The 18,141-nt window shown below is 38.1% G+C and overlaps 1 protein-coding gene across 2 annotated transcripts in view; it reads right to left on the reverse strand.

Annotated features, from left to right (window-relative positions):
* The window catches only part of RASSF9 (Ras association domain family member 9), a 37,721-nt gene extending 21,112 nt beyond the window's left edge, over positions 1–16,609 (reverse strand). The window contains exon 1 of one of the 2 annotated variants that reach the window (XM_019960316.2): positions 16,226–16,609. In XM_019960316.2, coding sequence (XP_019815875.2) covers positions 16,226–16,272 — 47 coding nt within the window. In that variant the 5' untranslated portion in view covers positions 16,273–16,609. Of the gene's footprint in view, positions 1–14,386; positions 14,747–16,225 lie in introns of those variants that run through there. The other variant, XM_070788893.1, reaches the window with a different exon arrangement.
* Positions 16,610–18,141: the final 1,532 nt, after the last annotated feature.

Below are 18,141 nucleotides of genomic sequence, written 5' to 3' on the forward strand. Positions count from 1 at the left end.
TTGGAAATTCTAGGGCTTACTTCCAAGTGTTACCTGTGCTTCGCAAAACTTTCCTTATTGATTTGTACTTTGTAAAGAAATAATTCAAAACAAGAGAGCACATTCATTAAAGGAAAGTTACCCAGCCTGAATATTTAGTTTAACAATAGCTGTAGTTATGTCAACTACTAACATTTGTTTTCCTTTTGGCAGCTAAGCCCATAATTGCTTTTGCCTTCTTAGTGGAAGCTGTTTTCTAATGACGGTGATTTTCAGCTTGTATTTGCCTGCAGCCACCTACTCATCCCTCTCTAAATGTGTTCTGAAATATGATGGTAGATTTGAATGGCGCTAGAAATATGTAAGAATTTGAATTATCCAGTAGGATAGCTGAAAATGTAAGAGGAGCTCCTTTATTCCTGATTTCTACATTCTGAACATGGTCTATAATAAACAGTAATAAACTGTGACTTCCAACTGGCAGTTTTATTTAAAATAATCATCTCTTCACATTAGTCACAAATCAATTACCTAAAGAGCAACAAGTAAATTACTTGTAGAAATAAGAATATACCAGGGCCTCATGCCATTTTTTTAAAGAGGTACTTGAAAACGTTATGGATAAAAGAAAAACACTGGTCATCTACATGAAAAGTATCTTACATCCATTTACTTTCTCAAAGTTTTTAACTCTTTAATAGCCTCTGAATGTCACTGTCTCCACCTCCTCTAGGACTTTGCTTCATAATTTATCCCTTCTTTTATAATGTTTTAAAATAACTTCATTTTTATTTATTTATTTGGCTCAGTGGGATCTCAGCTGCAGCACGTGGGATCTTCATTGCATCATGTGGGATCTTTTGTTGTGATGCACAGAATTCTATAACTGTGGAGCTCAGGCTAAGTAGCTGCAGTACAGGGGCTCAGCTGCTCCGGGGCATGTGGGATCTTAGTTCACCAACCAGGGATCAAACCCCTGTTCCCTGCATTGCAGGGTGGATTCTTAACCACTGGACCACCAGGGAAGTCCCAGTTTATCCCTTCTTGCTTCCCTGGTAGCTTGGATGGTAAAGCGTCTGCCTACAATGCAGGAGACCCGGTTTCAATCCCTGGGTCGGGAAGATCCCCTGGAGAAGAAAATGGCAACCCACTCCAGTATTCATGCCTGGAAAATCCCATGGACCGAGGAGCCTGGTGGGCTACAGTCCGCAGTGTTGCAAAGAGTCGGACGTGACTGAGCGACTTCTCTTCACTCTTCAAACTCTTTATATCTTCTATCTTTACTTCTGGTCCTTCCTACAATCAGGTCACTCAATTTGACCACACACACACACCTCAACTATCTTTCCTTCACAAACTCAAATAATAACCCACAGTCACTTTCTCCAATTCACCTCTTTCCAATAACAACCACTTTAAAGTGACTTCCATCACCACACACCCACAGCAGACACATTTCTTCCTAGCTTTATCAAAGATGTAATCTCTAAATCCAATTGCTATTTTTGGAACTGATCTGACTTGACCTCTTTAAGATTTATGTTGTGACCTTTTCCTCTCATTTTTGCAGTAGTCTGTTCCCTTGACTCTTTCTTTACTCTTTATTTCTTTCCCTTTCTAACTTCTTTTCAGTTCTGACATGGCCCTTGTTTCTGCATACTCAATAAATGTAGATGTGATGCAGGGGTGGCCACTAATTCTTTGCAGCTTTTTCCATTGAAAGATGGAATCTATTTATTTTTCCTTGAATAGACCTTGGGACTAAGTATGGCCAATAGAATGTGATGAAAACCACATGTGCACGTTCTAGTCCAGGCTTCAAGAAATCTTGCAACTTCGCCTTCTTCCTCCTGGAATGCTGTTCTGAGACTGCTGTTTAATGAAAAAACTTGAGATGAAAGACCACATGGAAAGACAGGGAGATCCAGCCATCTCAGTTGACCAGTTAACCCACTGAACCCTAAGCCTTGACTAACTCACTGCTCATGAGAGAGCTCAAGTAAAAACCGGAATAATGATCCCAATTTATCCAGAAAATCAAGCAAATAATGCATTGCTAGAACTTTCCTGGTAGTCCAATGGCTAAAACTCCATTCTCCCAATGCAAGACGCCCAGGTTCAATCCTTGGTTGGGAAACTAGATCCCACATGTTGCAACTAGACCCCACATGCTGCAACTAAGACCCCATGTGGCAAAAAAAAAAAAAAATGTTTTCAGCCACTAATTTTTATGATGCTTTTATTATCAGTAAATGATAACTGATACAATAGGCATCTTCCAGGTTTTTAATGACTCATTTCTTGTCTCACTATATACACAGGACTGGAAAAAGTCAGTTTTCATTCCAACCCCAAAGAAAGGCAATGCCAAAGATGCTCAAACTACTGCACAATTGCACTCATCTCACATGCGAGTAAAGTAATGCTCAAAATTCTCCAAGCCAGGCTTCAGCAATACGTAAACTGTGAACTTCCAGATGTTCAAGCTGGTTTTAGAAAAGGCAGAGGAACCAGAGACCAAATTGCCAACATCTGCTGGATCATGGAAAAAGCAAGAGAGTTCCAGAAAAACATCTGTTTCTGCTTTATTGACTATGCCAAAGCCTTTGACTGTGTGGATCACAATAAACTGTGGAAAATTCTGAAAGAGATGGGAATACCAGACCACCTGACCTGCCTCTTGAGAAACCTGTATGCAGGTCAGGAAGCAACAGTTAGAACTGGATATGGAACAACAGAGTGGTTCCAAATAGGAAAAGGAGTTCGTCAAGGCTGTATATTGTCACCCTGCTTATTTAACTCTTATGCAGAGTACATCATAAGAAACGCTGGGTTGGAAGAAGCACAAGGTAGAATGAAGATTGCCAGGAGAAATATCAATAACCTCAGATATGGAGATGATACCACCCTTATGGCAGAAAGTGAAGAAGAACTAAAGAGCCTCTTGATGAAAGTGAAAGTGGAGAGTGAAAAAGTTGGCTTAAAGCTCAACATTCAGAAAACAAAGTTCATGGCATCCAGTCCCATCACTTCATGGCAAATAGATGGGGAAACAGTGGAAACAGTGGCTGAATTGATTTTGGGGGGCTCCAAAAGCACTGCAGATGGTGATTGCAGCCATGAAATTAAAAGATGCTTACTCCTTGGAAGGAAAGTTATGACCAATGTAGACAGCATATTAAAAGCAGAGACATCACTTTGTCAACAAAGGTCCGTCTAGTCAAAGCTATGGTTTTTCCAGTGGTCATGCATGGATGTGACAGTTGGACTATAAAGAAAGCTAAGTGCTGAAGAATTGATGCTTTTGAACTGTGGTGTTGGAGAAGACTCTTGAGAGTCCCTTGGACTGCAAGGAGATCCAACCAGTCCATCCTAAAGGAGATTAGTCCAGGGTATTCATTGGAAGGACTGATGCTAAAGCTGAAACTCCAATATTTTGGCCACGTCATGCGAAGAGCTGACTCATTTGAAAAGACCCTGATACTGGGAAAGATTGAAGGCAGGAGGAGAAGGGGATGACAGAGGATGAGATGGTTGGATGGCATCACTGACTCAATGGAAATGGGTTTGGGTGGACTCCGGGAGTTGGTGATGGACCAGGAGGCCTGGTGTGCTGCGATTTATGGGGTCCAAAGAATTGGACATGACTGAGCAACTGAACTGAGCTGAACTGATATATATCTTATGGGTGACTGTAATGTCAGCCACAACCTTATCAACCAGCTGTATGATGACAGTTCCAACATCTATTATTTTTTCCTTTGAGCTCTAGACCAATATTCCCAACTTAGTATTTACATGTTTACTTATCTTTATATTATAGCCACCTCAAACATGGCCCATCAAAATGAATTCACCATTTCCTCCTCACACATCTCAAACTCTTCCATCTCTTGATTTCCCATCCTAACAAAAGGGAATCACTATCACCCTGCCATTTCACTCGAGTTTGCAAATTCGGAGTCTTCCTAGATTTTTTCTCTAGCTCATCCGCCTTTAACACAGTCACCATGTCTACCTAAGTGTTCTTTTATATATTTATTTTTTTGGAGCATGAGTGGTGGAAGGGTTTTGAGGGAGAAATAAACAAAAGGAATTTTTCAGTCAACTAGGACCTGCTGGTTATAACTATCCACTCCATGTAAATAAAAATTAGTTTATGTATAGTCACACCCACTTAATTCTGAATTGTCTATTTCACACCACATGGAAAGAGTTGAGTGGTTGAGACATTATGGTGGGAATAACCTAAACATTTATTATATGACCTTTTACACAAAAAGTTTACCGACTCCTGACCTAGATGATTTACTTGTATCAAAAATCTAGATTCTGTTTATTTAATTACTAAAATATTATTTGAACTCTGATATCTATACAGTGGTTCTATGTATTATTCTTTAGGGGATAAGAAAGTAAAAATAGTGCGAGGGAGGTTCAAGAGGGAGTTGATATATGTATATATATAGCTGATTCATGTTGTACAGCAATTATCCTCCAATTAAAAATAAAAGAAAGTAAAAAGAATCTGGTCTTTATACAGTAGAATGCATAATCTCATGGAAGTCATGACCATGTTTGGAGGTAATTTCAGCCAAAGGCAATGAGTGAAGGCTCACTAAGACGATGGCAGTGAAATGCTGGATGAAGAATGAGTAGGTTTAACATAGGATTAGTCAGCTTGAAGGTCTTGGCTGGGAAACTAGTGTGTTTTGCCTTTAAAGTCCCATTCCAGGTGCAGTATGTTCCATATTAATCAGTCCCATATGGATGTCAGGCGGGATGGGAGTAGGCTGGATGAAAGGCTGCTTTCAATGTGCAGGGTGTCCAAACACCAGGTGTTTGGAGGTGGAATATTTGGTAACATTCAAAGGACACCTTGAATTTTTTTACTCTTCACCCTCCTGTTCTTCCCTCCCTCAAATTACTCTTGCCACTTTTTTTTTTCTTTATGATGATACAACTATATTCCTATTTACTCAGAGCCCAAATTATAGTTATCATTGATTGGTTTTTTCCCATCCTGATACTTTCTATCATGCCCTTCTACTCAGTTTTGAATTCTTATAGTTCTGTCTTTATAGTGATTCCTATAACTGTAATCTCTACCTGAAATTTCTTGTTCATTTATTGTTTGCTTACTGTCTGCCTGTCCACCACGGCACTACAACCTCAATAAGGATAGAGAGATTGACTGTCTTTCTCACTTTTTAATCTGCAACACATAGAAAAACGTGTGGCACACATCTTAAGGTAAATAAATATTTTTGTTGAAAGCATAGATTTTATTATGATGTTTTAAAATACCTGCCTATATATATATTTTTTTCTAATTTAAAATACCTGCCTATATTTTAATTAAAGTATGTCTGTGTGTCTACCAAGCAACAATTTCCTTAAAGTAAGGTCCATTTAATCTTATTAATGCCCCCAAAGAAAGGGATTCATTTGATATTTTTGAATTTTTAAAAATCATCAAATAACCATTATCTTGAGTCCAAACAAGGGAAATATATACAAGTAGATACCAAATCTGATAGAGTGGGAGAGTTGAGAATGTTTTATTTTCAGATGCTAAGGTAGATAATAAAGCAATACTATTATATGCTGAGAATACATAAGGCATTGCATAGCAAAAGCTGCCATTTTACGTAATTCTCTAAATTGTGATTAAGCAAGTTCTCCTAGCTAAAATAGAACCACTAAAAATGATCATTAAAAAAAAAAAACAAACTTAGTCTAAGTTCCATGCCTATTATTAGTAATTCTAAGAAAAGGTTCTTTGACTTTCACTATCAAAGTAGAAGAACAAGCAGTCAAGAAATTAAATCTAACACTTTGTGGTTGCCTGCTACAAAGTGCTTGACTTCCTGTGCATTAAAAATGGTAGAACTCAAAGGTCCACTAGAGTTCCATAAGTGCTTTTGCTAATTGTGTACAATTCTTTTCTTCTTATGAGATTGTAGTTATTATATGTCTACTCCATGGAGACATCCATGGTTTTTCAATAGCATCTCTCATAGCTTCCAGACAAAGCTAATTATGTGCAGAGCTAAAAATACATATCTCCAAGTTCTACTCTCAAGGTCTGTGGGGGTGTGCATGCTAAGTCACTTCAGTCGTGTCTGACTCTTTGCTACCCTATAGGCTGTAGCCCACCAGGCTCGTCTGTCCATGGGATTCTCCAGGCAAGAATACTGGAGTGGGTTGCCATGCTCTCCTCCAATGGATCTTCCCAGGGATCAAACCCATGTCTCTTACATTGCCTGTGTTGGCAGATGGGTCCTTTAGCACTAGCACCAGCTGGGAAGCCCAAGAAGGTCTGTGGTCTCCCCCAAGCTGATTCACTGCTAATAGTTCTTATGTACCTTCAGTTAACCGTAACTGCAGGGAATTCTAGAAGGACTGAAAAAAACCAGAGTAAATGAGGAGCATAAGAGTAACCAAAGACATCTTAGGTGGCTATAAAATATCTCAGTCATTGGTTGAGACCAAATATATACTGTGTACATCAGTAAAACCCAGACACAAAATTCCTATCAATTATACACCATAATTAGTGAGGATGAAAATTTGTTGAAATTGGACCACTATCTGCATTAGTAGAGCTAAAATTTAAAAGATCCACAAAATAGTAGAACAACTCAATTCTATAAACTGATAGACTGACCAGTTTAACATGATTATTAGAATAAACATCAGTCAATTAAAGTTGACTGTAAGTCTATTACTGTTATATAAACACATCCTTAACATTTTTCTCAATTGTCAAATATTGTTTTCACCAACCCAAGCAAGATTCTGGATTCTTGCCAAACCGACCCTATTTCTTCGGGCTTCCTGAATTCTTCTCTTTTGATCATCCTGAGTCATTCCTAGCTTTGTATGATTCAGTCCCCTCCTACCTCTCTTTATATACGTTGCTGTGTTCCCTTCTCTTGTCCAAGCCTGTCACCTAACTGTGGGAGTTCAATAAACACTGTCTAATTATGACGATGCTCCTTTTATTTTTATTTTTCTTCATTTACTTCTCTATTATGTATTTCTATTTAGAAGCAGTCAAAAACATTTAGTGAGCAGCTACTCTACAGAGGAACAGCCTTCCTCAACTCTAAAAGATTATACTTTCATTTTTTAAAATTGTAGTATAAAGATTATGACTTTATTTACCCTGTCAATGGTAGTTTCCCATGGAAGAGTGATTTTTAAAAAACAATTTCATGCATGAGCTACTATAGTGCTGTTTTCTCAATTAGGAGTTTAGTCTCTTAGGAATGAGGTTGTGTCTTTGCATGTTTGGTACAATATGAAATACATTGTTTACCAGTCCTGAAGAAATAAAATAAAATGATAGCTATTCCTAACATTTTTACATTTGTGCTACTAAACTTAAAATTGTGCTTAGCAAATACTCAATAATTCTTAGATATTATAATTTATAAACTAATCATGTCTCTTTATAATTGAAAATAAACCATTTGACTTTTACCATAATGTTACCTTTCATGGTGGAGGCTATGTGGCAATGCATGAGATGTTTAAGTAAAATAAAATTACAAGAAAAAATCTTTCTTTCAATTCCATTTTTAAAAGTTTTCTTGAAAAGGCATAAAAAGCAGGACAAGAGAATTGAATTATATTCTGCAGAGGGAATTTCAAAATCACAGAAGCTTGAAACATGAAAGACACCTTAAGTATTCAATTCAGTCTCTCATATTATTAAACAAAGATAATACTAAAATATTCAAATTATGTATCATTTTGTTTTAGTTAAAGTTCACAGAGGCACATAAAGAACCGTCTCTTAAACCATGCTGAGCATTGCTGCACGCTAAGTCACTTCACTCGTGTCTGACTCTTTGCAACCCTGTGAACTGTAGCCCACTGGGCTCCCCCGCTCCATGGGATCCTCTAAGCAAGAATACTGGAGTGAGCTGTTATGCCTTCCTCCAGGGGATCTTCCCTACCCAGGGATGGAACTCATGTCTCTTATGTCCCCTGCATTGGCAGGAGGTCCTTTACCACTAGTGCCACCTGGGAAGCCCTATGCAATACACTGCAAAATCATTAATTGTCTCAGAATTTTGCTAAGATGAGATGTGATGACAATTAATTTTGCTAAGATTTGCTGAGATGACAATTAAAGGGAAAACTGTCAGAATTGAAATATTTCATCAAGATCCAAAGTTAGTACTGTGCAACATTTATATACTTATATCTAATTACATTCGGTCATTTTTGATGTTACCTCTTTGTATCTAGGGAGGAAAAGAGATGAGTGGTGATCAGGAAAAGAGACCAGAGTTCTAGTGAGTCAAGGTTGAAATTTTGAACCACAAAATATCATGTTTAGGTATTAAAATTTTAAGATATACTTCATAACATATTTAATCCAAGAGACTTAAACAAGGAGTGAATATTTACTGAATTTTTACTCTCCTAGCACTGTGCTAAGTTTTTATTTACATTCCGATTTAATCCAAATTCTTGATGGTTTAGGATTAACTCTGTTTTAGAGATGAGAAAACTAAATACTAAATAAACTATGCAGAGTAATGGTTAAGAGGATGGATTCGAATTCTGTCTCCGCCACTTATTAATTGTTGCACTACTCTGGGTCTTAACTGACTAATATGTATGAAACAGGGGAAAAAGTCGTACCTTCTTCACAGGGCAATTTTAAGTATTATGTAAATTACTTAGTGCACATAGTAAGTGTTTTAAGACGTGTTATAAACGGATTTACTCTGAATCTAATGAAGTTGAGGCATAAGGGCTTCCTCACTTGCACAGTCACATTCCGAGGCCCCATAATGACTTTAGTGTATTATCAATCATAATTGTGTATTTCCTCTACTTAAAGAGCAACCCCTTCAACTGTCAAACTTAACATTTTGCCTTTGCAGGATAACTGCTTTACAGAATTTTTCTGTTTTCTGTTAAAAAAAAAAAAATTGCCTTTGCTTGCTCTTGTTACTGTTATTGTTGCATTAGAAAGATAAAATAGGGACTGCCCAGGCAGTCCAGTAATTATGACTTTGCCTTCCAATGCAGAGGGTTTGGGTTCCATCCTTAGTCAGGAGAGAAGATCCTACATGTCTTGAGGCCAAAAAAACAAAACATAAAACAGAAGCAATATTGAAACAAATTCCATAAAGACTTTAAAAAAAAGATGCACACAACCAGTGGTGGCAAATCCGAGATAAGACCTAAACTTTAGGTGACTAAAGAACTGGAATTTTCAATTGATTACTTTCTGCCTATTTCTAGCATTTTCCCATTGTCTCATAACTGCAATTGTCATATACAAAGAGCATAAATCCTCCTTTCATGTGAGAAAACAAACTGGTCCCCAACTGTATTTCCCTCTTGTCTCCACAGAAGAAGGAAATGTTCTACATTCAACAGTGGGGTCTAGAATAGCCAGCTACCATCACCCGCCAAACCTAACTCACATACATACATGGCTACACTCAAGGAGCATGAGCGGAAGTGAGAGCATCCCTAGAGAAGAATGAATCACCCTGTGCCTTGGTTTGTTTTTTACCAGGAGTCCAGTAAAAGTCTCTTACAGCATCTATTTCTCATAGATGGCCCTTAACCATCTGAAAGCAAGGACATGAGCCTAGAAGCTGGGATGATGAGAGGTCAGCCATGAATTTATGGATTCATTCTTTGACTACCCATGAATCTGTTCACCACAAATGTACAACTCTGATGCAAATGCTTTATGGGGACCAGCTGTATTTGGGGAGTATGAATTCATTTATTCAATCAACAAGTTTTATTGAGCACCTACTCAATTTTATCTAGAAAGAAACAAGATAGGAGAGGTCCCTGATCTCACTGAGTGTGTATACTCTATGAGAATTTTTTATAGATATCTTAAGTCATCTTACTTATAAAAACAGTGGGCATTCTAACATGCAGATATAAACCATTGAGAGTAATTTGCCTTGTTAGTCAGCATATTTAATACCCATCACTCATTTTTGTTCTTGAAATAGTTTACTGATCACTGCCAATGCTAAACATCTCCCCAAGACTCTATTTCATTCACACAAGTAATTATTAAATACTTTGCTGTTGGGTGACCATTTGCATTAGTAATTACTTCAAATTACAATCAACAGATATGCAATTTATGCAGATATGCAATATGCAACAGATATCTCTAGAAGGTGTAGCCTTGCAATAGTCTCCCCAATAATTGAATCAGAATCCATTTTTTTAAAAAAGAGATATAAAGAAATCAATGTTGTATGCATTATGCATGTTTTGCCAAATGGATATCTTTTAAAACTCCCAGGCAAGTATACATTAAAGAACATTATTACACAGAAGTACGCTGAATGTTTTCCGGTCATGTGTACACAATGCAGGTGGCATGTTGCCTTGTTTAAGAAAGCCAATATGTTACTAAGAGATTTCTTATCAAGGACTGGCATCCACATTTACCTGGAAGAGGTAAATTCATACCACTACTTCAACTTTTTTCCATTTTTAAAAATAAAAAGAAGAGAGCCATAGTTTTGTGAATTACTTAGAGATCTACCCAAATATATACGAACCAAATAACATCAAAACTTTCTAAGTTATACAGTCTAGCTAATAAAAAGGCCATATAAATAAAACTGTTAACCAGCTACAAACTTTTAAATACTTAAAAAAAATCCTTAAGATTTTCATCTTTACATGTTTCATGAATTGATATGGTGCATAATAAAGCATCTTATGTACTGGGCTCTAAGTTGGCTTGTAGTTTTTTGAGTAACAATTCAAGATTTAACCTAGGGCTCAATTTCACCACAGCCACTGCTCTCAGAGTATTTTTGCCAGGGTTAGAGCATTCCAATCATTGTTCCTAATGCACTGTCTGCTGCCAAGTAATAACTACTTAAGTTACCAGGTATCATCAGGGGAAATCTCTTTCAGGAACACCTGGGAACTGAAAAGATGTACGTACTCAAATATCTGGCATTTCTCAAGTCAGTTTCAGGGGCATTTCAAATATTTACTGGAGGTTAGACAAAACAGTTCACATGATAGTTTCCTGTTTTACAGAATTCATAAATTACCATACTTCTAATTACAAAGAGAAAACATCCGGCTTGCCAGTAATTTCTATCATGAGCACAAAACTTTAATTCTTCCTTCTGATGAAGTATTTGTGGCATGCGGAGCTTCCGGGAGCAATATGAGGCACCTGGTTTTAGAAAACTTGGTTGGTTAGATATGTTTTCATTCATTTAAAAGCAAATTTTAATGCAAATTATATGTCAATTATAAAACAATATAGCTGTGTTATTTACTACTAATAATTTTTTTACAAAATGTTTGGAGACTTTGGATTTCAAGTAGATATTAGGGCAAAGTTTGTTATCACCTCTGATATAGGTATAGGAAAATGCCAAAGGAAAGACAAGTTGTCTGAATAGCGCATCCACACATGCTAAGTCATTTCAGTCATGTCAGACTCTTTGCGACCCCATGGACTGTAGCCCGTTAGCCTCCTCTGCCCGTGGGATTCTCCAGGCAAGAATACTGGAGTGAGTTGGCAAGGCCTCCTCCAGGGGAACCTTCCCTACCCAGGGATCAACTACATGTCTCCTGCTTTGGCATGAGGGTTCTTTACCACTGGCCCCACCTGAGAAGCCCAGCTGAATGACACCTAATGATAATTATAAGGTCTTATTCACACAATTACCCACTCCAGTGTTCTTGCCTGGAGAACCCCAGGGACGGGGGAGCCTGGTGGGCTGCCGTCTGTGGGGTCACACAGAGTCGGACATGACTGAAGTGACTTAGCAGCAGTAGCAGCATTCACACAATTAGATTCTTTCATAATCATTGTTAATTTTCAGTGAATCACCTGAAAGAAGTATTCTAATTTTATATTTCCAACAAACGTATGAAGTACTGCTTTACAAAGGCAATTTTTTGCTTCTAGCAAGGTTTGGTAAAAAGTCCAACCAATTCTCTGCCCCCAAATTTTATTAAACACCAAGGAATTGTAGGCGTTTCCCAGGTAGTGCTAGTGGTAAAGAACCCGCCTGCCACTGCAGGAGACATAAGAGATGCAGGTTTGATCCCTGGGTTGGGAAGATCCCCTGGAGGAGGGCATGGCAACCCACTCCAGTATTCTTGCCTGGAGAATTCCACGGACAGAGGAGCCTGCCAGGAGTCTACAGGGTCACAAAGAGCTGGACACGACTGAAGTGACCTAGTACAATACAAAGATAAGCACACTCACAGATGGAACTTCTGTGAGTACCTAACTATGTTAATAATCTAAATTCAATCATTGAATGTCCATTTGAATACCAATGAATTCACACTTCATTATTTGCTTCTCTGGATTTTCTATGAGAAACAAAAGCCGCCTAGCGACTTTTTAAAAACGTTTTCATAAACTTTAATTGTTCATTGAAAAGAAAATATCTAGACTCTCCAACATTTTTATTCTTTATGTGAACAAAAAGTTGCATAAGAAGGTAATTCTCAATCTTTGGGATTCAGTCACAGGACATTCTAATTATTACGGAAACAAAGTAAACAATCCACTTCCTGAGACCAAAGGGTTTTCTGAAAAGTGTACTCTTCTGTTAAATATTATAACGATCAGAAAGTTGTAAAACAATTATTCTGATTTAAGCATAAAGATTTTAGATTGGCTCCATTTCTTTTAAATATTTACATGAAAGTTAGAAATGAAAAGCATAAAATGTTTATGTGTCCAAATAAAATTGCTTTGTGACCAAGCATTATCCTCAGTATTCCTGAAGACTATTTTCCAGTTTTTTGAATTGACTAATTCTTAACATTTAGAAAATATGTTCTGGTAGGGCAGGATTAGCTTAGTGTTCAAATCCATATAATTTTTTTGTCCATCTCCCTGGTTTTTGGATTGCATCAATTGTCAACCAATCCTTTATAGAGTATTCACATTTATATACTACCAGGTGATATCAGATGATGACGAGAGAATAGAATGTTGCCGTGTTTTTTTTACTTGAGTACAAGTAACAATTTTAGTTTATAAAACTACATAAACAACTGTACAATATAAGTCCATCACATGTCGGGCACTGTCCTGAGAATTAGAACCAATGGGGACTAGACAATGGTGATAGCTGGTGATGGACAGGCAAGCCTGGCGTGCTGCAGTCCATGGGGCCGCAAAGAGTCGGACATGACTGAGCGACTGAACCGACAGATATGGCTCTACCCTCCTCAACGTTTACAGGTCATGTTTTCTAAAAGTTTTTATGCTTCATACTTTGAAGCTTCATTTGTTTTTCATCTGTCTTTAAGACTCTCAAATATCCATGTATTATGAGACTACTGGCAGAACTACCTTAAGAGGTTCAATCTTGGGTGATTAAATATCATTCTATTAATAAGAGTGAACAAAACTGAAAAGAGAGAGAACACGATGCACTGGGACGACCCAGAGGGATGGTATGGGGAGGGAGGAGGAAGGAGGGTTCAGGATGGGGAGCACATGTATACCTGTGATGGATTCATTTTGATATTTGGCAAAACTAATACAATTATGTAAAGTTTAAAAATAAAATTAAATTAAAAAAAAAAGAAAACTTCAATAAACAAACTTTCTTCAAATTTTATGATCTCAAAATGCTAATATTCCCTCCAAAAATCCTCATTTCCGTACTGACAAAGATACAATAATCCTTTAACTGCATACATTTTATATCACAGTGTATACAAATACATTGTTCAAATTCTTCCTTTACTTTTTACAAGGAATTTTATACTATGTACTTAAAGAATGCATTGGCTGTTATCAGATAACTGTTTTATCATCAAAGAATGAATCGATCAAAGGATGAATCACCTGTCATTTAAGGAAAGTTACTTGGTTTCTATGTTTTGGAGTATAATTATTTAAATCATTATAGAACTCAGGAACTGAAATTGATAAACTTAATCCTGTAACTAAATTTCACTTGTAGTTTTACCTTTGAGAATATGGAAAAACAAAACAGACAAAACAACAACAAAAAATCTCATCTATAGCAAAACTAAACCTTGAAGAAAACAAATATACATTAATTCTCTTTCAACACACCACGTGGCTTATTTACCTACTTAGTTGGAAATACCCACAGTTTTACATCCCAAGTCACCTCTGGGTTTAAGTGTTTCTTAAGGATTAGAAAAACACAAATCTTTAATAACATAGTTATTACAGTCGTTACAGACTACTACCACTTTCACCAAAACACATGTTCATAATGAAGCATCACCTTCGATTACTTCAATACCATTCCACTTTCTCAGAGCAACTTAAAATACTATTAAGCTTCCCCATCTTTCATTGTCTGCTTCCACTTTTTCATAATTTTGCATAGAAAAGGTCATATTAAAATGTTTGTATACTCACCTCCATGAACAAAAGCCAGTTGTACGGGTAGATGTTGAAGAGTCAATTTGAGGCAACGGAAGTAGACATGGGAGGGAAACTCCCAGGGGTGTACCCAGATTTGTTGTACGGTTATTTGGCGTACCAATGACAGAATTCTTGAGTTATTTAAAACACACATACAAATACAAAACGACTCTGATCTACAGGGGTGCTATTCAGAAAGATCACTATACCGAAAACATAACTTGTTTTATAATACCATGAACTTTCCCAAAGTAATCTTTTATATATCTTTACAGCATTAAACAAACACACTTCAAAAATAATGGTACTGAAATACCCTTCAAAAAGCAGTAAGGATTTTCTTTTGGCAAAGGGTGTTGTTTGAAATAATTTTTAATGCATCGGCAGTACTAAAATACAAGCTTATTTTTGATAACTATCACTACCACATTTTTAAAGACTACTCTGGTAGCTCAGACAGTAAAATTCCGCCTGCATGCTGTGCGGGAGACCTGGGTTTGATGCCTGGGTTGGGAAGATCCCCTGGAGGAGGGAATGGCTACTCACTCCAGTATTCTTATCTGGAGAATTCCATGGACAGAGGAGCCTGGAGGGTTACAGTCCATGGGGTCACAAAGAGTCGGACACTGAGTGACTAATACTTTCACTTTCTTTAAGATACATTTAACATATACATAGTCTCACTAACGATAAGAAATATTTGTGATATATATTCAAATTATTAGAAAATAAAACATATTTAGAAAGTTTGATAGTACTGATTATTGCTGCTTTCATTTCTTAATTTAGTCAACTAATTCATAAAGACACTTGGAAAGAGATAATGACAGTGTTTTTCAAGTAGACATTCAGGCCCAAATTAAAGTCTAGAGATTGACTTTAAAGTTGTACCACTATAATGCATGCAGACCCTCTAAAATAATCGTATCATTTCCTGCCATGTAATTATACGCTTTCAAATTTATACTACGTAAATTATGACAAGTACAAACAAGTGTGTTTGAGAGAAAAGTTGTGGAAAAGCCCTTGTGTCAAAATATTTTTAAAAAGTAAAGCCCCTCTCTACAGTTACCCTCACATTTTTTTTAGGCATAAAAATGTGGTATTTGAGTTAATAAAATATTTAATAGGACTGACACACATATAAATACATTTCGAGAAAAATTTGCATGTATGTGAAATACATTTATTTACACTATGGGCATTGCTGGCTTGAAAAATGGCAAATCAAATCAAATAGTAATAATAAGGATTAAGGAGGACAGCTGTTTGAATCCTTTTTAGTGCCTAAAATCACCTAAATTGCTCAAAGATTTTCGAAAGAATGAGTTCACAAAAAGTTTCTCTACCGAGAATTTTCACTTTGGGAACTTTCCAGGTTTCAAGAATGCCCCACTCAAAGGGGAGCCAAAGCATTGTTTCCAGACTGTATCAGCAGTTCTGGTTTCTTTCTAATTAGTAGGTAATAAATTGTAGTTCTATCTTCATCTAATACACTAAAATCCTGTCTGACACAAAAGAAAACTTGCCCTTCCACTACTATCAAATAAGCAAGGCAACAAGCACAAAGAGCAGGATGCTAGTGGTGGCACCAGCAGTGGCCAAAGGAAGAAAAAAGGGAGTTAAAAACATCGTTTTTATTTTCAGAGATCCTTCAACTGCGGTCACTGCAGTCACTGTGACTGAACAATATCCTTACCAGTGGAGTGCAAATACAATACCTAACTCTCCAGGACTTTATTCCCCCAAGAGCATTTTAAATCAGAATCTAACTACCACAGAACACATACTTTCACACAGAAGCTTCTGAACACACACACGCTGAACTTTTACCTGTTTTTATGCCGAGTCTTTAGCAAGTTTCTTCCAAAGGGAGCCATGGTCCGCCAGGCCAGCGAACAGCAAGGATGATATCTTAAAGTTCTCCGGGGGAGAGAGTGGGGGTGGGATGGGGGGGTTGGATTTGTAGGGTGGAGGGAGGAGAACTGGGAGCTTCCTCTTCACCTCCTCAGATGCTCCTGGTTTCTTAGCTCATTAGTAGCCGCCTAAAGAGAGCGGCTGAAAGTTGTGCAACTGCTGCTTAACTTTGAAATGCGGGATTGTTGTGACTGCTGCACCTTTGGAGACCTGCCCAGCTTCAGCCTCCAAGAAGGCGTTTGGAGGCAGGAAAAGGAAAAAAAAAGAGAGAGAGAGAGCTAGAGAGAGGAAGGGAGGGGGACTGTATTGTGTTCTGTAGTTATTTGCAGACTTGCTAAACTTTAAAGAACTCCCAACCCCACAGGCATGATAATACCCACGAATGGGAATTTCACTAGATTTGGAAACCCCCCCTCCCCCGCTGTCCACACCCAACCACACAAGGTGTAGTGAACACATACAAAAGATTGAAAAGTAAATATCCCCCACCTCCCAGCCAGCTCCAGTCTGTGAAAAGTAATCTGACCGAGGCCAGCAGGAGTGAGGGTCAAGAATTCTTTGCCTAGCGATTCGCCACAAAAATCCCTGCCTGGGGTTTCAGGCTTAGAGGAGCGAAGCTGGAGGCTGGGTCCTGGTGGGCTCGAAGACCACCTCGGAATCTGAGCCCCCGAGTTCAGGAGGTTAAGAGGTTCCCAGCTCCTCCGCCCTTCCAGTTCATCTTTCAAAAGTTGGAGGACCTGAAGGACCAAAGGGCTTCAGGGCTGAAAGATCGCAGCACTGGCACAGGAACCAGCCAGGGTTTGGGGTCTCGACCCCGCCCCATCTTTGTCATTGACTAGCCCTTTTAGAGTTTGAAGGAAGAGCCAACTGCCTGCTCTCACCCCAGGACGAGTAAATTGAAATAGGACGCGCCGGGCGGCCTTTTGGGACCGGGAGTGTGTAGTGCTGGTCTAGGGGCTGGGGGCATCTCCCGGTCCCACGTAGGCTCGAACCCGGGACCCCTGCAACCCGCGGGTGCGGGGTGGGCGGAGCTCGCCTGCGCGGAGACACCGTGAGAAACAAAGCGCTGTCCAGGGGCGAGGCCCTGCAGAATTTTCCCAAGACATGTTTTTCTCAGATTTCATTTCCACCCCTCTCCTCCGACTCCCCTCTCGTCTACCACCTCCTCGCGCCACCTCCTGCCCGCCCCCAGCCCCGCCGCTCTTCTGATCTTTGCTTGGAGGAAGGGAGGGGAAAAAAAAATCAAAGGACTGTGGCTTCAATCTGAGTAACACTTCAGGCTAGTGGATCTCTAGCCCTCAGCGAAGGACATGAAAGGCTTTTACTTTCTTTGGAAGCACACTTCTGACCCTCAACAAAAGCACACCGAAAAAAGGGTGATCTCAAAGTTTTCTATTATTTTTATATGCACTGATTTGTACAGAATTCTACAGAGCTCAAAAAACTCATCTTTCCAAAATTTATCATAATTCTTACCTAGTCCTCTGTGCTGTATATATATATATATATATATATATATGTATTTTATATAGCACTATTATTTAAAATTTATTATTTGTAATTGTACATAAATATTACAAGCCACATATATATCCCTAATTGTTATGTTAGCTCATTTATTAGAATAGCCAGTGCTTTAATTCCATTCAGTTCAGTTCAGTCAGTCATGTCCAACTCTTTGTGACCCCATGGATTGAAGCACTGATAGGCTTCCCTTACCTTTTATCTACTCTTGGAAGATAGGACAATTTTTAAAAAATACAGTCATCTTTTAAATGCATCTGTGGCAATGATGCCAGAGAAAATCTTTAAAATACTAAAAGTAGTAAGTA

The sequence above is a fragment of the Bos indicus genome, chromosome 5 (genome assembly GCF_029378745.1).
Source record: "Bos indicus isolate NIAB-ARS_2022 breed Sahiwal x Tharparkar chromosome 5, NIAB-ARS_B.indTharparkar_mat_pri_1.0, whole genome shotgun sequence".
Taxonomy (NCBI): Eukaryota; Metazoa; Chordata; class Mammalia; order Artiodactyla; family Bovidae; genus Bos; species Bos indicus.